The sequence below is a fragment of the Eumetopias jubatus genome, unplaced genomic scaffold (assembly GCF_037043125.1).
Source record: "Eumetopias jubatus isolate StellerSeaLion01/CBP00866 unplaced genomic scaffold, mEumJub1_p1.0 scaffold_2, whole genome shotgun sequence".
NCBI lineage: Eukaryota > Metazoa > Chordata > Mammalia > Carnivora > Otariidae > Eumetopias > Eumetopias jubatus.
The window spans coordinates 112,871,828-112,893,124 of NW_028274808.1; the positions used below are offsets into that span (position 1 = coordinate 112,871,828).

Here is a 21,297-nt window from a genome sequence, read left to right on the forward strand (position 1 = left end):
AGAAAGAGAAAGAAAGAAAGAAAGAAAGAGAGAGAGAGAGAGAGAGAAAGAAAGAAGAAAGAAAGAAGAAAGAAAGAAAGAAAGAAAGAAAGAAGGAAAGAAAGAAAGAAAGAAAGAAAGAAAGAAAGAGAGAGAGAAAGAAAGAAAGAAAGAGAAAGAAAGAAAGAAAGAAAGAAAGAAAGAAAGAAAGAAAAAGAAAGAAAGAAAGAGAGAAAGAAAGAAAGAAAGAAAGAAAGAAAAAGAAAGAAAGAAAGAAAGAAAGAAAGAAAGAAAGAAAGAAAGAAAGAAAGAAAGAAAGAAGGAAAGAAAGAAAGAAAGAAAGAAAAGCTGAGAACTGATGGGATGGGCTATGGAAAGCTATCAATAGTGAGGCATAAAACATGGCCCTTGTAACTTCTGTGAGGCATGACAAGAAAAAAGGTCAGGCTGACTTAGCACTTACTAGTAGCAGAAAGGCCTCAGTTTGCCAGGAGAGGAATTTTTGTTAGTATCGAACTAAGAAATGTAACCCTTCATAAGGGATAAAAAAAATAGACACAATCTTCAATAGAGGGTGGCGGAAGATAAAACAAAATTTTCTTTCACTGGCCATTTCCAATATTCAAACCCTGCTAAAAGTGGACGATTGCAGCATCGGAGTGCAAACCTCAAAAACTCAAAAGAAAACATGTCAGTTTAGCTGACAGAGAAAAACACAACTGAATTCAGCGACTCAAACACCAAACTCCTCGCTGTAGACACACCCAGTTTCTTGGGCAGCCCAAGGCAACAGAATGAGTTGCCTGGCGATTTGCAGCACCACAGCAGAATGAGAAACAGGTCTACTGGCTACAACATTTCACCTCACTTTGATGTGCCATCCTTTAGCATGAATATTTTTAAAAGATGAGAAATAGAGGATATATTTTAAAGATGTATTCTTGCCCATTCAGCCACAACCCTACCTTATCTTTCCGCTAGGACGTTTTGGTAAACAGACCATCACAAAATTGTGATTTGCCTTCTACAAGTGGAAAGGTGAAGGTTTCTGCTAAACTCAGTAGTTTTTAAAAACTAACGCCTTAAATGACAAAAGAACCTTTTGAGATCTGTCCCTTAGATAGTGATGTAACTCTTTAAAGTTTCTGTATTTTAGACCACATTATGGCCACAAAGCACATAGATTTAGCTTCTAATTATGTCAAATCTACCAACCAAAATAGCAAACAAGCTTTCATTTGTACTGGCTTAATTTTTTCAGTACAATAAAGGCAGCAAAATTACTATTTGTAACATTTGAAAAAAGAACTAAATATTTAATTCATTTTTACAAAGCCTCCAGCATAGACTGATATCTGCTATTTTTATATGAGCTCATTTCTTAGAAAAAGTTAAGATTATGATCTCAGTAATTATGCAACACTTAGAACATAGCTTTATATATTAGTCATTTATCACTGTTTCCTGTTAAAATCTGTAACTTTTTTTTTTAAGATTTTATTTATTTGACAGAGAGAGAGAGAGCCAGAGAGCACAAGTGGAGGGAATAGCAGAGGGAGAGGGAGAAGCAGGCTCCTTGCTGGGCAGAGAGCCCAACATGGGGCTTGAACCCAGGACCACCCGAGCCAAAGGCAGACGCTTAACCATCTGAGCCACCCAGGCGACCCTGTAACTATCTTTTAAGAGAATACTCTCATTGCCCATAAACTTTCATTTCAAGCTTGTTACAAAAGTAATTTTCAAATCTTGTTATGTTCCTTTACAGAAATTTGGTTATTTCTTCTGTCCTCTAACTGCTATTTTCAGCCAGACTTCATGTTTGAATCAATCTCTGAAGAAACTCAAAGCTGACTGTAATACAAATCTCCTCTATGTGGCAGTGGTCAGGATTTTTGCACTGACCCTTAGCTGCCCTCACGTGTATTTAAAAGTCAGCTTCCCTTCCTAGATATATTTTTTAAAGATTTTATTTATTTATTTATTTGGCAGAGAGAAAGACACCGAGAGAGGGAACACAAGCAGGGGGAGTGGGTGAGGGAGAAGCAAGCTTCCCGCGGAGCAGGGAGCCCCATGCGGTGCTTGATCCCAGGACCCTGGGATCATGACCTGAGCCGAAGGCAGACACTTAACAAGTGAGCCACCCAGGCACCCTCTTTGAAACTTTTTTTTTTTAATTTTATTTATTTGACACTCAGAGAGAGACAGCCAGAGACGGAACACAAGCAGGGGGAGTGGGTGAGGGAGAAGCAGGCTTCCCGCGGAGCAGGGAGCCCCATGCGGGGCTTGATCCCAGGACCCGGGGATCATGACCTGAGCCGAAGGCAGAAGCTTAATGATTGAGCCACTCAGGCGCCCCTAGATGCAACACCCTTAAGCAAGGACAAAGTCTGCACAACTGTACATGGTGGTCCCACTTTGCTTTAAATGTGGGGTTTAACTAGAGTCCCTACAACTAAAATATGCTAGAGGGAAAAAAAAAAACAGAAATCAACCCCACCAGAACAATGCATTTCAAAGTATGGAGTTATCACACAAGGTCCCAGACTTCAGAGAACATGCAGTCTAACCGAACAAGTACAAATGCTCTCTATCATCAACTTCAATAAAAACAATGGAAGCAAGGGTCAAGTGGCATCCTACCAAAGAAAGTGAAGATCTGTGAAAAGGGAACAGAGCTTGTCAAGGAATACTGGAAGCGGACGCTGAGGGGCCAGATCTGCATATGCAAATGAGGGAAACTGGGATATGAAAATCAGGGGAGCTTCAAACAATAAGCCGCTTTTTCTTGCTACTTGTCCTGTTCATTTTTACCATCCAGAAAGAGAACTCCCTCTTTAGGATTAATCGTGGGTTTGCCCAAGTCTATCTTACTATTTTTGTGCTTCAAAAGAAAGAAGAAAACTAGGGCACTGCAAGAGTTGGTTAAAAGTATGGGGTTTGGGCCACCTGGGTGGCTCAGTCGGTTAAGCATCTGCCTTCAGCTGAGATCATGATCCCGGGATCCTGGGGTCGTCTGGGCTCCTTGCTCAGTGGGGAGTCTGCTTCCCCCTCTCCCTCTGCTTCAGCCCCTTCCCCAAAACGTGCTCTTTAAGAAAAAAAAAAAAAGTATGGGGTTCATCATCAGAGGACCTGGATTTAAGTCCTCACTCCCCCACCAACTAATTATGTGAATAATTTACTTAACTTTTCTGGGCCTTAGTGTTCCTATTTATAAAAGAGTATTACCCACATGACAAGGCTAGAGAGAGATTACACGAGATCGCATGTATAGAAAGTAATTTTTAAACTTTTAGGTAGTAAGTTATTCTTAGTGACTTCATCAAATTTTCATACATCTACCATCTTCAGATTTCAAGAACTATATTACTAAGTATTATTTTATGATCACTTAAGGGAATAACTTTAAAATTTAAGACACTGGACTATTTTCAGGGCACCTGGGTGGCTCAGTGGGTTAAGCATTTGCCTTGGGCTCAGGTCATGATCCCAGGGTCCCAGAATCGAGCCCCACATTGGGAGTCCCAAAACTGAGCCCGGCATTGGGCTCCCTGCTCAGCGGGGTGTCTGCTTCTCCCTCTCCCGCTGCCTGTCCCCCTTGCTTGCGTGTGCTCACAACCCCCCTCTGTCAAATAAATCTTAAAAAAAAAAAAAAAGGCACTGGACTATTTCTGGTTGTGGGGGGGGTGGATAGATTTTAAGTGACAGGAGACAGCTATATACAAATTTAACTCTGATTTTGCTATAATCTTGCTACAAAATAGGATGCGGACCCAAACTGTCTTTTGAAGTTCCTTGCCCAATATTCTTGGACTGTGTGAACTCAGTACACCTGACCACTGAGTTTGAACAATTAATGTCTCTTTTAATTAACTGATGTTAAGTTCCTCTTTTGAAGGCCAACTGCTTCTTTTGGAGGGAATAAAAAAGTTTCACTGGAACTTTACTCAGCGGTTTACTTGGAAACCTTTTAAAAAAGGTTTTGGAAAAGTTTACACTTTTTCACCATAAACAAATTTCCATATGAAACTGGTACAACTGGGTCAACTCTGTGGTATACTTCAAAGTTTAATCTCACAGCTCTTATGAGATTCAAGTATCCATTTCAAACTACAAAATAATCACATTTCAGCAGTGTTGGAAGCTCTTCTTCAACTGAGTCAGCATAATCAAACTCTGAAAAGATAGTCTTATAACTTTTTTTCTTTTTCAAAAGTGAGAGAGAACTTCCCTCAACAATAAAGCAGAGCGGCTGCTGGGGGTGCAGGCCTGAGATGCCACAGGCCAGGTCTGAGCCTCAGCTGCTGCCTCAAGTGATGAGTAAACAAGGGGGCAACGTGGGCACCCATCTCCCAGGACGCTGGTGAGGGGGCTAAATGAGATGGTGAGGAACGAGCTGGCGCCAGTGTCTAGCACAGGCCATGGATTAGCTATCATCATGCATGTTATCAACCAAACAAAAGGAGCGGGGACTCCACAATAGTAGCAGGCAAAAAAAAAAAAAAAGAGAGAGAGAAAACATTACCTAGAGGCTGGACTTGGAAAAACATCGGCCTCTTCATTAAAAATGATTTACTAAAGCACCTCAAGTCTTCACCTGGACCAGGAAGACAGAATTCTGCAATTCCAGTTTCAATGAATGTTAATGTTCAAAGGAACAATAAGGAAATAATTTGAGTGACTATCTGGCTGGGTCCTTCAACGAAGGGGGTCCCTACTCCCTTCAAGGCGGTCTTGGGTCCTCCTTCCCCGACACCCCCCCTCCACTAGCCCAGGCTTACTGCACCATCTCTGGCAGTTCCCCTGCACCCACACCCCAGTGCATAGTCCTTTGTGTAGAAATGCTCTTCTGATTATCCTTATCTGACTGAGCCATCTGTTTCCTGTTGGGATTCTGAATTATACAATCACTTTATACTCTGACTAGTCGTCCAGAAAGAGTTCTCACATCAGGACATGCTTTACACGTTGAGTATTGTTTTTCTCTGCCAATTTCACAGGTTAAAAAAAGAGAGAGAGAAAATGTATCCATTACCCCGTTGTTTTCATATTCATTTATCAGTGATGCTTACAATTTTTCATGTTTATTAGGCATTTTTAACTTCCTTTTCTGAGAATCACTTATGCCCTTTACCCATTTCTCTACTGAGATCTTAGTGGGTTTTTTATTATTTTTTTATTTTTATTTTTTTTAAGATTTTATTTATTTATTTGAGAGAGAGAGAATGAGAGATAAAGAGCAAGAGAGGGAAGAAGCAGACTCCCTGCTGAGCAGGGAGCCCGATGCGGGACTCGATCCCGGGACTTCAGGATCATGACCTGAGCCAAAGGCAGGCGCTCAACCAACTGAGCCACCCAGACGCCCTGTTATTTTTTTTTAAAGATTTTATTTATTCATTTGAGAGAGACAGGGTATAAGCAAGGGTAGAAGCAGAGGGCAAAGGAGAAGCAGACTCCCTGCTGAGTGGGGAGCCCAATGTGGGGCTCTATCCCAGGACCTGGAGGTCATGACCTGAGCCGAAGGCAGACGCTTAACCATTTGAGCCACTCAGACGCCCCTCTTAGTGGGTTTTTTAAAATAAGTTTGGGGGCGCCTGGGTGGCTCAGTCGTTGGGCATCTGCCTTCGGCTCGGGTCATGATCCCAGAGTCCTGGGATCGAGCCCTGCATCGGGCTCCCTGCTCCGCGGGAAGCCTGCTTCTCCCTCTCCCACTCCCCCTGCTTGTGTTCCTGCTCTTGCTCTCTCTCTGTCAAATAAATAAATAAAATCTAAAAAAAAATAAGTTTGAATGATCTTCATGTATATATGTGCTATTTGGATGAAAGGAACAAACATCTACTTGACTTAGCTTAATTGAGGATGGAATTTACTCTAAGGGCAAAGGGGTATCTCTCAAGAGCCTCAATGGAAGGATTTAATTACACCTTGGGAATGGACCAGGGACTGGAGTGTCATATTGAGGTTGGTGAGTCCTCTTGACCGTATTTTATTTCTCCTTTTCTCTACATGTCAGCATTGTTCTGCTTTATCACTACAAAATGATTTTCACCGTTTCCTAGTCCCCAAGGTAGAAAATGATCATTACCGACCAGCTCCAAGTGAACAACCCACTATTGAAAAGAGCAGCCAACAGGGATGGCAACCTTAAACCCCATTCCAAATTCCTGGGTCAGGTGACCAGTTAAATGCAAGTCACGTCCTACTAAGATGGCCAACTGTGCTGTAAGCTTGTATTTAAGAGCAGGGAAGACACCTGAGAAAGATGACTAGCACCACGAAGATGTTTTCTAAAGTTTCAAAACCAGTAACATTACTATGCTAAAATTGTTTTAATGCTCACTGTTGTGCCTATGAAAAACCTTTTCTAATGCCTAATAGTTTTAAATAAGCAGAATTATAAATGCAGTATTAAGATATTTCATCCTAATTCAGTTCCAAAGGTAAAGTCAAGTTATGTAATTTCTCTCCGACAGGTCAGACTTGGATGATTTCATACAATTGCAAGCATAACAACAACTGTTGATTACAATGCTTAGTCACTGGCACAAATTCAGACTTTACTAATTAAATGTGGCACAGTCCTTCCTAAATGGAATAAACTAAATAAATGAAACTGCCTGGATTCATTACAAAGTGAATTTCATATACAAAGAAAGAGCTATAACCTGTTAGCAGAAGATCTGGGCTTAAGCTCAGACTGATGCAGTTACGAGTACCACACCGGGTGGGTGACTTCCAGGCAAGAACCCACAGCAAACATACCAAACCCAAACCTCTACAGAAAGAATACTACTATATAAAGGGCCAAAACACAAACCACCACAACTAAATAGTCATTACACTCTAACAATCCAAAGGTTTTTCTTGGTAGAGAAGGCAGAGAGTAAGGAGTGGACAACAATAGATAATGACTAATTTTTAGCCAACTTTATCAATCTCCAGACTCAAGCAGTTTCTGACTTTGGGACAGATATCAAAGACTGCAGACCTAAGGGACCCCCAGAACATTAGCAATGAAAGGAACCTTACAGGTCACCTCAGCTGACCTCCCATTTTGACCTTGACCTGAACCAGATCCCAACTAACTCTTCTCAAGCCTACTTTTTGGCTTCTCAATCATACACCCCTTATCTTCCTACTTGCTCACTCTAACGTCCTCAAGCACTTTTTTGGGGGGTGGGGGGCTGTCTTATCTGTTCCTCTGTGGGTTGGACTGTGTGTTCCTGGAACAGTCAAGTGCTGCTTCCTTGATTTCTGATCTATACTATAAGCACAGTATCGTATCCAAAATTACCACCCCTTTAACCAGTGTCCCAGCCATGGTCTGGCCTCTTGTCTCCCATCGCACCTTAGCTTTGCCAGGTTGGCTATGCCCATGACAGCAGCTGTCCCTTTCAAGTACTGCACAGGTGTTGCCTCATCCCACCTGGGATGGTTATCAACTTACTTCCAGCAGGCTCCAAATTCAACCTTTTTGACTTCTCTGTGAAAATGGATCTGGGCCCTTTAAATAGTTTCTGTCTGCCGGCGGGCACTAAAGTTTTGTCAGTAGGGGGCACTAGAGAGACACTGGAGGAGGAAAAGAGGCTCTGCTTCCTAGCTCTGGTCAGCTGTGTTCATTGAGCAGGCTCCAGCAGTCCTTCTCTGGCATCTGCCCGAGTTCTTCTAGTAACTTAAAAGTCCTGTGCTTTAAGAAGCAGTCCATACATGCGTGAACAGCCAGAACAGATACAAATAGTTTCTTAAACAGAGCTGAGCTCTGCTTACCTACTAGTCTGCCCAATCTCAGGTGATTTTCCTCATTCTGAAGCAACAAAGGATAACAACTTTCTTTCACAAGAAACCTTCTTATATATTTGAAAACAAAGATTTACTTCTTCTTTGCTTTCTTTTCACCAGATTAAGAATATCCAGCCCTTTTAATCATCTTCTATAGAAATCCCCAACATCTTAATCCTCCTCTGGAGGTATCTCCCTCCCCACCAGCTTGTCAGTGTCCCTTCTGACGTACTGACTCAGAGACAAACCATAATGCCCTGATGCAGGATGCAGCAGGATCATTCATGTTGTAACAACACCGGGCTAAGGCACAGGTGCCATTAATATTATAATATGTTCAGATCAGTGATAACAGTATTACGTATTTCCAATTATATGTGTTTCTACATAATACATATTGTATACTTTAGCCCTTTGGACAACTGTTTCATTAAAGCCTTATTAATGTTTCATGGACAATTAAATACAGTGTCCAAGCTCAAGACATGCATAAGGATCTATGGTAATCTAGTCATTTCATGATCTAAAACAATAATTATACTGAAGTACATGAAAAGCAAATGGGAAAGGAAAACATTTCTTATATCTCAAAGCTAATCAAAGTAATGCATTCAAGACTGATCAACAGTGGGAGCACCTGGCTGGCTCAGTCAGAAGGGCATGGGACTCTTGATCTCAGGGCCAGCTATGAGGAGTTTGAGCCCCATGTGGGGTGTAGAGATTACTGAAATAAGTAACACTTAAAAAAACAAACCAAAAAACCCAGATGATCAACAATGATATCCAAGCCTGACAAATTAAAATTAAAAAGCCAGCGTATAAGCCAAAGAAAGGCAATTAAGTAAATAATGTGGTAAGGAGACATTATAAAAGGTCATATTAATAAAACTCTTTCTGAATATACCCTGAATTACAATGGATTATTCTCAATATGTTATATACTAAGCTATATTTCATTCTAAAACACAGCATTTTTCAAGAGTCCTAAGTAATTAAGATTGCCCTTTAAAAAACTTTTTCCCTTTTTTAGACCATATTTCTAACAGGCTAGCCTAAAAAATGCAATTAAATTCATATACTAGATATGCATGGTACTTTTATAATTTTTATCTATTAATCATCACAATTCCTCTAAACGAAGTCCTTCCCTAAAACCATACTGTCAGTACTCTCTAGTTTTTTTTCCCTCCTTATCAAGTGTCACTGCATAAACTTGAATTCTGGCTTCAGCTCCTAACTGAATCATCAGAACTTACTTCTCTCCCTAGACTTAGAGTGTACAAGTGAGACTACACCCTTTCCTATTAAGCTACGGCCCCAAGGACATATAACGAACCTAACAAGCTGTCAAATGTTCCTGTTCTAGCCCAAATTAAAAATGCTGCATTTCCATCATTTCCTTTTTAAGTTTTCCAGAAAGAAATAAAGCTTCCCTATAAATATCTATTGCTGAGGAACACATATAACCAAGCTCAATAGAGCCTTGGAAATTCAGTGCCCACAAAATGCAAAACTCTCCTGTTTCTGGCCAAGGGGCCTGCAGCAGAAACAGCTAGATGTCCAAGGAAATCCATCTCCCTCCTTCCACACTAATCAAGTTTTAGCTGGAATGTGGCTCCCTGCCAGGACTACATCTCTCAGCCCCCTTGTAGCTAAAAGTGGCCATCTGACATAGTCAATGAAATATTCAATGGAATGTGAGCATGGGTGTTATGTGATATCACCAACCTCGCACATTAACACCCTGCAAGTACAAAAGCAAAACAAAACAGTCCTACGGTCCACAGGTTGACGAGGACAGAGAAAATGGTCAGCTTAGGGTCCCTGAATGACCGTGTGGAGCAGAGCTAGTGCTACAAAATTCACCTCAGAACCACTGCCTAGAGAGGAAAAACTTAGCTTAAAAACTGCGTTTAATTACTGTTGGGTCTTTTGTGTCAGCAAAAGCTGAACCTTGTAGCTTATTCTAACCAACAGAGATAATATTCATTTAGAAAATGATTTGAGAAAGGAAAAACAGTACATACACATGGACTGTAAATTCTAATGGTGGATTCAGATTAAAGGTAAATGGTACCCCTGGTTTAATGATAATTCCAAAGAGAAACAAACCCTCTGGAATAAATGCGTGTGCCAATGCACTGCTTCTCGAACATTCCTTACTCAAGTCTTCACTTCTTCACCCATCATGTTACTGAATTAGAACTCACCACAGGACTGATTGTTCCCCTGCCTTCAGACAGCAACTCATCATCTTAGTCCCAGTCTTTCCATTCTCTTCTTTCTCTCGAGCCTGCCAGGCACTGTGGCCTCGTGATTAGGTAGAACCCTAATCTACTGAAATCTGCTGAACACCTATACGTCTTCACATTCTTCCTTTTGTTCTTCCCATTGTTCTAGTTCCTGTTCTTCCAGCTCCATGTACAGTAACCATGACTTCATGATTGGTCCTTAGTTCTGTGCTCACTTACCTCGTCCCACTATACACACACTGGATTGCCAGACCCAGATTCATCTTCTAGCACAGCATCTCTATTACTACTGCCCAAAGTCCTGGTATACTGTCTACAGGCCAGGAGGTGGCAAACTATGACCTATGGGCCGAATCTGACCTCTTGCCATTTTTTAAAATAAAGTTTATTGGAAAACAGTCACACCTATTCATTTATATATTGTCTGTAACTGCTTTCCCATTACAATGCCAGAGCTGAGTTAGTGGTGACACGGACAATAGGATGCAAAGCCCAGATCACTATCTGGACCTCAACATAAAACGTTGATCAAGGGGCGCCTGGGTGGCTCAGTCGGTTAGGCATCTGCCTTAGGCCCAGGTCATGATCTCAGAATCCTGGGATCGAGCCTGCTTCTCCGTCTCCCTCTGATGCTCCCCCTGCTTGTGCTCTCTCTCTCTCTCAAATAAAATCTTTAAAAAATAACATAATTTTAAAAAAGATAATCAACATGTGGTATAGACCAGCATCATTTCTCATAAAGACAATGGCAACTATCTTATTCATTTAGCACCACAAGCACTGGCAGAATAAGAAACACAAACATACATACGCCCAAAGATGTAAAATATTTGCTACCTCCCTTAATCAGCCCCTAAGCTCTGCAAGACCAATAGATGGTAATCTTACTCATGGCAACTCCACGCTCCAAAGTAGAGTATGCCCCACTTCTGGAATAGCAATAAAAAGGTGGTTACAGGAAAGGACCTGCAAGTTTCCTAACATCAAAAATTATATTCTTTTCTTTGGGGTTTATTTTCCAAAGGGTTAATCTTATACTTTGCCGGGGTGCCTGGGTGGCTCAGTCATTGGGCGTCTGCCTTCGGCTCGGGTCGTGATCCCAGGGTCCTGGGATGGAGTCCCGCGTCGGGCTCCCTGCTCCGCAGGAGGCCTGCTTCTCCCTCTCCCACTCCCCCTGCTTGTGTTCCCTCTCTCGCTGTGTCTCTCTCTGTCAAATGGGTGGATAAAATCTTTAAAAAAAAAAAACTTATACTTTGCCCAGGAGCTACATCTTACAAATAAACATTTTTATCATTGATTTTTAAATATTCTAAATTATTTAAGTTTTAATGATTGAGCTTTTAGTACCAACACTAATAATTTTGGCAATCCCAAAACCTCACTTTATAAGTCTAAAACTAGTATGATCTAACACTTTAAGAATCCCATTTAGGAAAGCCCTTGTCTATGGAGACAAGTGCTACCTTCCTCACACGTAAACAACCGTCCTAAATCAACACCACACTTTAAGAACAGCCAAGACAATTACTGAAAAAGAATTAACAAGTGCTGACAAGGAGGTAAGGAAAAGGGAACTCTTGTGCACGGCAGACAGGAATGTAAATTGGTGCAGCCCCTATGGAAAATAGTATGGAGAGTCCTCAAAAAAATTAAAAACAGGATTATCACATGATTCAGAAATTCCATTTCTGGGTATATATCTGAAGAAAACAAAACCACTAACTTGAAAAGATATATGCAGCCCCATGTCCACTGCAACATTATTTACAATAGCCAAGATATGGAAACAAACCACCTAAGTGTACACTGATAGATGAATAAAGAAAATGTGGTGTACACACACAATGGAGTATTATCCAGCCATAAAAAAGAATGAAATCTTGCCATCTGCAGTAACATGGGTGGACCTTGAGGACATTATGCTAAGTGAAATAGTGTCTGCTCTCGGAGAAAGACAAATATCAAGTGATGTCACTCATATGTGGAATCTAAAAAAGAAAAAAACAAAAAACAAAACAAAAAAAACCCCAACAAGTTCATAGATACAGAGAACAGACTGGTGGTTGCCAGAGATGGGGGACAGGTGAAATGGGTGAAGATGGTCAAAAGATACAGACTTCCAGTTATAAAAATACATGTCACGGGGATGTAACGCACAAGATGCAACACATAGCATGGCGACTCTGGTTAATAGCACTGTAGTGCGTATTTGAAAGTTGCTAAGAGACTAAATCTTAAAAGATCTCATCACAAGAAAAAACTTCTGTAACTATGTATGGTGACAGATGTTAGCTACACTTATCGTGGTGACTGTTTTACAAAACATATACAAATATCAAATCACTTATGTTGTATGCCTGAAATGAATCTAACATTGTAGGTCATATACCTCAATAAAAGAAAAAAAAACAGCCAAGAAAACGCACATCCTTACACACCAGGCTGCACTTAATTTATGCTTCATTAGGTTATGTTAATCATATCCTTTAAAATTCCTGATTTGAAAGCATATCTGAAATAAAACTAACCAAGATATGATTTAAGACTACTGCTTCCTTTGAACAGAAAATACAATACATAAAGATTATTTTGATTAACTTTTAAAAAATCTTCAATTATTCAAGGTTCATATCACAAAAAGTAGGGAAGAATGCTTCATGTGTTCCCAGCTGGATGAAGTGGAGAAGAGGAAACTGAGAAGGTAAGACCTGGAGAAAGTACACCATTAAGGAGCTCTATGTAATATTTAGTTCTCGGTCATCCGTCCACTCACCCTCTACCCGACAAGCATGTATTATGCACCTACTGTGGCAGGGCCGAGGCCATCAGAGGTGAGGAGAAAGAGTTCTGACCACAAAGTGCTGAGAGAATCCAGGTGGGAAAACCATATGAGCACAACGAGAACACATGGCGGGATGCTGTAAGTGTCGTGGGAGAGGAAAAAAGAACGTGGTTAATTCTGCTGGCACAGACCTGTGGACCTCAGCAAAATGGGGATCCGTGCAGTGGGTGGGTGGGTACTGGAACTCAGCCCTGGGGGGAAGTGCAGAATTCAGGAGAGTGAAGGAAGGGTGATTTGGGTGTGTGTGTGCGTCAATGCTACCCAGGGAACATCACAGACACAATTACAGGACACGGAAGGCACGGAGTAGAAAGTAGGACAGAAGGGATGAGGCCACTGGATTTCTGGATCAATTGTAGCTTATGTTTTTTGGGGTTTTTTTTTTTTTTTTAGATTTTATTTATTTGACAGAGAGAAACACAGCGAGAGAGGAAACACAAGCAGGGGGAGTGGGAGAGGGAGAAGCAGGCTTCCCGCGGAGCAGGGAGCCCGACGCGGGGCTCGATCCCAGGACCCTGGGATCATGACCTGAGCCGAAGGCAGATGCTTAACGACTGAGCCACCCAGGCGCCCCTGTAGCTTAAGTTTTAAAGCTTTCTTACCTTGGTTTCATGAATAACCAACCCATAAAAGGATAATTTACAAGGTCAAAAGAAACCATACTTTCTCTTAAAAAGTGGAAATTGCTTTATTATATATTATCTGAAACATTCTCAAAGCAGACTTGCAGAAATGAGTCATCAGACTGTAAAATGTCATCACAAATATCCCCTAGCAAGGGCTTAGAGAGCCAATGCTACGTTGATCTGTTTGCAGACATTGTCTAAAACAATGTTTTTTCAGGTTTGTGGTCACAATACCATCAGCCTCTCTAATAAAAATGTACACTTATATTCCAGCTGCATTACTGGTGCAAAGAGCAGTTATTCATCAAACACCTTTTAAAATCCTCTCTTCAAATAACCTATTCAGCCTACTGGGGAAACTCATATCAAAAACAAACAAAATATTTAACAAGAGAGAGCCACACATGAATACGCACACACGCACAGTCAGAAAAACAAGGATTTGTCAAAAAGAGTAACTTCTTCCTTCCTCCAACCAGATTCAGGACAATTTATTTACCGTTATGCCTAAGAGGTTAAAAATAAGCTAATTCATCAAGTCCCAGAAATGTGATTTAAGCAATGGTTCATTATAAAAGCATTCCTACAACAAAATAATTGAGAGTTCCCAGTGGAATTAAATATAGTGGGATTACCACTCGTGTTCACAGCAGCTATAAACCAAACCATCTCTCCATCTAGTAAGTATCAAAAGACCCTCAGGTACAACACCTACTTGTGGGATGACCCTTGCCGATCAGGAAGACTTTTTCCTACCTAAAGTTGCCACAATAAAGCTTTGCGCACCTATCCATTTCTTGATAGGAGGTTTAATGTTTCATGTCACTTCTTGTTTCTGCTCACAGGCTATAAACATTTCAACTCCGGCTCCATCCCTTGTTACTCTTTTCATGGCTCCCTATTTCTTGCCCTGAAACCTACTGAGAAATTCTCTTCAGTAAACTTTGTTTATAGTGTAGTTTTCATACATCATTTCTTACCAGTATTGTGAATCCTGAATAGAAATCTATCCCCGGGATGCCTGGGTGGCTCAGTCGGTTAAGTATCTGCCTTCAGCTCAGGTCATGATCCCAGGGCCCTGGGATCAAGCCCCACATTGGGCTCCTTGCTCAGCGGGGAGTCTGCTTCTCCCTCCCCCACTTGTGCACACACTTGCACTCTCTCTCTCTCTCACACAAATTAAAAAAAAAAATCTTTAAAAAAAATAAAAAAGAAATCTCATTAGCCCCCAAAAGAGCTGTCAAACAAAAGCCTGGACTGCAATGTCTCTATTCCCTTTATAATGAAGATACATCTAAGATAAAAATCATGTACAATCAAGTAATACCATTTATGAGTTAATGGAATAGGAAACTCTGAGAATAAAGAGATTTAGAGGCACTGGTAGTTGACCCAAACTAGATTTTAAGTCAGGTGAGGACAGGGGAGGTCGCAAGGAAGTAAGAATTGGGACAGGTGAGGGTAGTAAGAAGGAAAAAGGGTGGCGAGTAAACAAGTTCAGCACCCCACTTAAGAGAGAACCATACATGTCAATTACATCTCAATTAAAAAGAGCAAGAGAACCACAGCATCAAAATTAGACTCTTACAGTAGCTGAATTCAATACAATCAATATTTATTGAGCACTTCCTATGCACAAAGCCCCTAGGAGACTGTGAAGACAGACGCTGGTTTGCCACACTTCCGCAATTAACTACTTAGAACATATTTGTTCAAACATCAAGGGCTGATTTTTTAAATTTCTTAAAACCTTATTTATGCGGGGTGCCTGGGTGGCTCAGTTGATTAAGCATCCGCCTTCAGCTCAAGTCATGATGGGATCTAGTCCCAAGTCAGGCTCTCCTTGCTCAGCGGGGGAGTCTGCTTCTCCCTCTGTGTCCCCCCCCCCCAATTTGTGCGCTCTCACTCTCGTGCACACTCTCTCTCAGATAAACTCTTAAAAAAAAGTTATTTATGCACATTTTCCCATTAAAGGACAATTTCAGAAAAAATGGGTGAGGATGTGAATGGAGGGAAAAAAAATGAAGGTAGAGACGATGAAACCATGAATATGGTAAACACATAAAATGCTTTTCATTTCACATTTGTTAGAAGGTGGGTTGAAAATCGGACTCTAGGCTTTCTGGCAGCCAGTGCACAGGGAGAATAGCACTGGCTACACACTCATTTCACTGCTGGTACAATAAACCCAGCATCTGGGCAGGAGAAACCAGCGACTTGAATACTAAGACTAGACAGCAATTTCTTCTGGGGGTCCTCTTAACCTTTTAACTGACTACATGTTTCATAGGGCTGTTTTTTTTAAAGGTATGCTAATGTGGGAAATTCAGTAAAAACGTTTGGGTGAGGGATTCCATGCAGTCTGAACTCAGATGTATGCGGCTCAGAGAACAGAAAGCTGATATTTATTTTTAAAAAGACAGGAAAATTCATACTGTGGTAAATTAAATGGGATTTTTTAAAAAGAAGATGCTTTGGGGCACCTGGGTGGCTCAGTTGTTAAGCATCTGCCTTCGTCTCAGGTCATGATCCCAGGGTCCTGGGATCAAGCCCCACATCAGGCTCCCTGCTCCGCGGGAAGCATGCTTCTCCCTCTCCCACTCCCCCTGCTTGTGTTCCCTCTCTCGCTGTCTCTCTCTCTCTCTGTCAAATAAATAAAATCTTTAAAAGAAAAAGAAGATGCTTCTAGAATATGGCTGAGGTAACACTATTTACTATCTATTGGTTTATAGCCTACAAGTTAGCTCAAGATGTCTATTATATAATGGTTTCAGGGTTCTAATGCTAGATACTCTTGAATAAGCAACATTTCACAGATGAAAACACTGCTGATGACAGTATGATCAGAGCGAGACTTAATACTGACATGCTTACCCGATCAAATAAATTTCAATTACTCTTCAAAGGGAAAAGTTACTAGGACCACAAGGTAGAGCTGCTACTCTAGTGACTGCCTAAGATCACACAGAGGATTGTTCAACCATTAAGACAACCATTCTGACACTGACAGTATTTCATTCAATACTCTCCTTACATCCCCTGGTAAAATCACAAAATGGCAATTTTCAAGATGGAAAGGGCTTTGGGGACCAATGAGACAAGTCTCTTTGTTTTGAAAAGGGAGTACAACAGGCCCAAACAGACCGAAAGACTTGGGGCTAAGTTGAGAGAGCTCTGCGGTGGCAAGGCCACCACGAGTGCCAACCGCCTACCACCACCTCAATTAGCTGCTCATTTCTATTCTATGACCTAAACACATTTAGTTTATAGAGCAATCAGATCAACCAATATTTGCCTCGGGTTTTCTACCTTAGTTTCACAGGGACCTCATTCCACAAGTGTTTATCTGCCAAGACACAAAATTATGTTCTAGCTTAGAGTTTGCCATAAAACAGCACTAATAGTGTTTGTTAAATCGCAATAAATAGTAAAATCTAAAAAAAAACTGAGCACTAATACTAATACCTAAGCACTGGGAAGACAGTAATGTTTAACAAACTGGTCTAGAATGACCTTGCCCCAATGTCTTCTATAACTTAAGTACAAACTCCAAGGTACAACTAAACACCCTCCTCAGGAGAGCGCTCTGAAACCAGTATTACAGAGTACAGTGCCCTAGTTACAAACACAAGAGGCAGAATGGGAGTCAAGTGTCAAATGGGATTGACCTACATTCAAAAGGCAAAAGCAATTTCTAAATTAACATCTGGTGGTGGAATGAAAACATGTATTGCTATACTGCTTTGTTTCCAGATGTTTAAAAAAAAAGCATACCCAAACTTCTCTGCAAAGTACACTTGATTTTTTTAAGTTTTAAACACAGCTTATGTAGAGACTCAAATGCTGTCCTGGGGGCCTGAAATCTTACCAGGGAGGTTTTCAAACTAAGCAGCAGAAAACCCGAGTTAAGAAAGGCACAATTAGGTAAGGGCTTTCTGTTTAGAGATAATTCACCAGGTGCCATCATCACTCAAAGCTGCGTCCTGCAGAACAGAAAGACCAGCAGGAGCCATGGATTGCCCTGACAACCGCTCAGCCTCAGCCAGTGTGCTGCTGACAAGCAGAGATGCTGACACTGGATCGTGACCATAGACACCGGGCCATGCCTTGGCTAAAGGTAACACGACATGCTCTTGCTCGCTTATGCTTCAGATTAAATGCGTTCTTTAAAAAACAATTCTGGTATACAAAGTGTATCCATGTTGACAAACTTTTTCCCACCCAAAAAATACTGACAGACTTACCTACCATATGAAGGATGAGAATTGTCTATTTTCCAAAATTACCAAATCCTCCTATAAATTAGAGCACACTCATACTTTCAGAAAAGGTCAAATATAATTGGGAATGCTTACTTGAGCTACTATCAATGACAAGTCCTTGCAAGCTAAGATTTTATGAGCTGTGGGGTTGCAAATATCACTTTTGTTGTGTTTTTCCTGTTTTCATGGATGCTAGGGGTCTGAATGTGGCAAAAATATATAAAATACTTGTCTTTAGCCATAGGACTTTTCATATCACATGGGGAGACCACAAAACAGACTTTGAGTGAAAAATGTCCCCACGGCCAGTTAATAGAATTTGTAGAAAATGGTTTAGTAGTCCTAACTAAAACTCCTAAGTGGCCAGGATATTTGTCAGTTTCTTTATGGTATGATTTCAAAGAGGCGAACTATAAAGAAGCCAACTCACAGGCTTGTCCTTCTTCTTTCAGGGGTCTTTTATGAAGTAAAATGATGGAAGCATTTCCACTTCTAAAGTTCAGTAAATTGACTTAATAGGATGGACAGTCAAAACGTAAAACAAATATCTGCAAATTAGAAACAAGCCAATGTAAGGCTTAAGATGATTACCTAGAGGCGAAGTACTAACGAGTGTTCCCCTATGATTAAGCCTAATAAGCCCCACTGTATCATTTTCTTTTTTTTAAAGGGCATCCATATTCCTGCTGGGGCATGCAGTGGCACCAGGTGGGAATAGCATCTGGTGGGAAATATGGAGAAAGGGGCTTAGAGATGATAATTTGAGAAAGGGCAGCCAGCTCTGTAACAATTCTACTCCAGATGTTAAATGGACTTAATAGAAAACAAAATTAATCATTTATGTTTAAATGGTGGTATAGTGAAGGGGGCTCCTTGTGTTGGGCTTGTTTCACTGTTTAGTATATTTTTGACCGAGAAGTACAACACTTTCTAATAAAGTACAATTTCATAAAGTGGAAGCCCCTCTCTCCAATTTACTGCTAAGTATCATTTTAAGGAGTTTGCCCCTTTTCCTTGGTGTTAGTAACAAAATGCCCTTCCTCATTCTCTCTCAAACACTCGGGGAGAGAATTTTAAATATGTATTTAAATATTTCCTCCAGCATTCAAAACTGTGAAGCCCTGAAATAGCTGGAGAAAAAAAACACAGGAAGTGAAAGTGACAAGATAATGGCATGGCTTTTGTTTTTCTTGCAAACTGCGGAGCTAAACGTATTTTTCTCTTTAACAATCTGAAACTAATCTAATGGGGGGAGGGAGGCTGAGAATTAAAACTCAGAAACAACGCGCTCCCCAACCACACGCACCTGGAAGGCTTTTTTTTTTTAAGATTTTATTTATTTATTTCAGAGAGAGAGAATGAGAGAGAGCACGAGAGGGAAGAGGGTCAGAGGGAGAGGCAGACTCCCTGCTGAGCAGGGAGCCCGATGTGGGACTCGATCTCGGGACTCCAGGATCATGACCTGAGCCGAAGGCAGTCGCTTAACCAACTGAGCCACCCAGGTGCCCCCTGGAAGGCTCTTTTTAATGGGCTGTCTTTCCTCATCAGGCTCAGTTAGGGCTCCTGTCGGGCTCCATCCCAATCCGAGTTGCACGCAGCATTTTCCCCTCTGTCTTTTCTAGTGCACATCCACTCTCTTCTCTTTCCTCCCAGCAACGGTTCTACCCAGGCCACAATACAACTGTGTCAGGCCCGCTGTTACTCACCGACACACACTCATGATTCACCCGTGTCTCATAACAAAACGCGAGTTTTTCTTCCCCCTTTAGAAGGGAGGGGCTGGTGGTTTTCAGACTGGAGATTTCACTTCCCTACGACAGTGCACACTCGGGGCAGTCACTGTGCTCCATCGTTTCCTGAGCCCCTCTCCCCACCCATGACCGAGCCGACGGCAAAGGGACTCTGAAAACTTCCTCCGGAGCGCGTTTTGGCCGCGGAGAAACTGCCTCCCGGAGAGATTCTGCTGCTCCCTGAGGCGCCTCCCCGTGGTCCCCGCACCCCAACTTGACGGAGGTGATGCTCCTCCTCGCCGCCCCAGCCTCGCCTTCCCTCGGCCGCTGGGCGTGACTGCGCCTGCAGACCTGGGAACCCATGTCTGCGGCCCGGGCGCCCACTTGTCGGGGTCTTCCCGCGCGCAGCCGGAGGGCCAGCAAAACGCGGTGAACTTGCCAGCCGCTCGGCTTTCGCTCCCGCTCAAGTTTCCCTACGCAAACTTTTCCAGCCGCCCCCCGGCCCCCGGAGCCGGGCTCTGTCTCACCTGAGGCATCGGCGTTCGCGGCCGCGGACGCGCTCGGCCCCGGGGTCCGGGGATCGGCAGCAACCGCGGGCGCCGCGTGCAGGCGCCCCTCAGAAGCATTATCCTGCCCAGACGCGGGCTCCCGCACAAGTCAGCCAGCCAGCGCCCCGAGGCTAGCAGTGCGCGCTCTCAGTGCGTGCAGCCCGGCCCGCGCCTCCCGCCAGCCCCCGCCTCCCCGCGCCGCGCCGCGCCGCGCCGCCGGGCGGGGGGAGGGCTAAGGGGAGGGTGTGTCCCGCTTCCAGAGGCTCTGTGTAAGCGCCCGGCGCCAAACTGTTTTCTCTCCTCCGACGGAAAAAAGAGGAAAAAGGGGCGGGGCGCTAGTGAACCGCCCTCCCCCATCTTAGATTTCGACGGGCAGCGCGAATGCGTGGCGTACACCTCTTTTTCCCGTGGAAGCCCCTTCTGGAATAAACGAGAGTTTGCGATCACACCTTGGGGGCTGTTGATTTCAACACCCACCGTTAATTCTGGGGACTTAGCGTCTCCGTTCCCGCCCACGGGGCAGGGATGAGTGGGGGTGAGGAGAGGAGAGCCTCCGGGACCTGGAGAGACGCAGGCGGGAACCCTCTGGGAGTTAGTCTCCAGGACCGAGTGGGAAAGGGGGAGAGAAGCAGGTCCCCAAGGCTCCACGCGTCAGTTGTCTCCGAGGCTTATGCTAAGGGCAGCGATGGCCAGGGAGCGTCCATCAGAGTCAGCTCAAGGCCTACTTCTGCCGGAGGTTTGCAGTTCTCTAGACGGTGGCCCGCCTGGACCTCTCTGGGACAAGTCTCCGCCACAGCGCAACCGGCTTCTCTTTTCAATTACGTTTTTAATGAAAAGAGCAAAGGAACCGGAACTTAATCTTTCCAGCAACGGGAAAATGTAATGTTTTGACTTTTTGTTTATAAAAACAGATTAAGAAGGGAAGCTTGGGTGGCTCAATCGGTTAACGTCCGCCTTCGGCTCAGGTCATGATCCCAGGGTCCTGGGAAGGAGCCCCGCATCGGGCTCCCTGCTCAGCTGGGGAGTCTGCTTTTCCCTCTGCTTGCCGCTCCCTCTGCTTGGGCTCTCTCTTTCTCTCTCCCTCTGACAAATAAATAAATGAAGTCTTTAAAAAATAATAAAAAAAACAAATTTTAAAAGCACTATTTGAGCAACCTAATCTTTCACATAGCTTGGTTATAATAGAGTTCTCAGATAAAATACAGGATGCCCAGTTAAATTGGAATTTCGGATAAACAAGTAATTTAAGTATGTACCAAATGTTGCATGGCCAACACTTTAA

At 42.7% G+C, this 21,297-nt stretch overlaps 1 protein-coding gene across 1 annotated transcript in view; it reads right to left on the reverse strand.

The window, feature by feature from the left end:
- MCUB (mitochondrial calcium uniporter dominant negative subunit beta) overlaps window positions 1-20,254 on the reverse strand; it is a 93,957-nt gene extending 73,703 nt beyond the window's left edge. Inside the window, 1 exon segment of the mRNA XM_028121327.2 lies at window positions 19,995-20,254. Coding sequence (XP_027977128.2) covers window positions 19,995-20,093 — 99 coding nt within the window. The 5' untranslated portion in view covers window positions 20,094-20,254.
- Window positions 20,255-21,297: the final 1,043 nt, after the last annotated feature.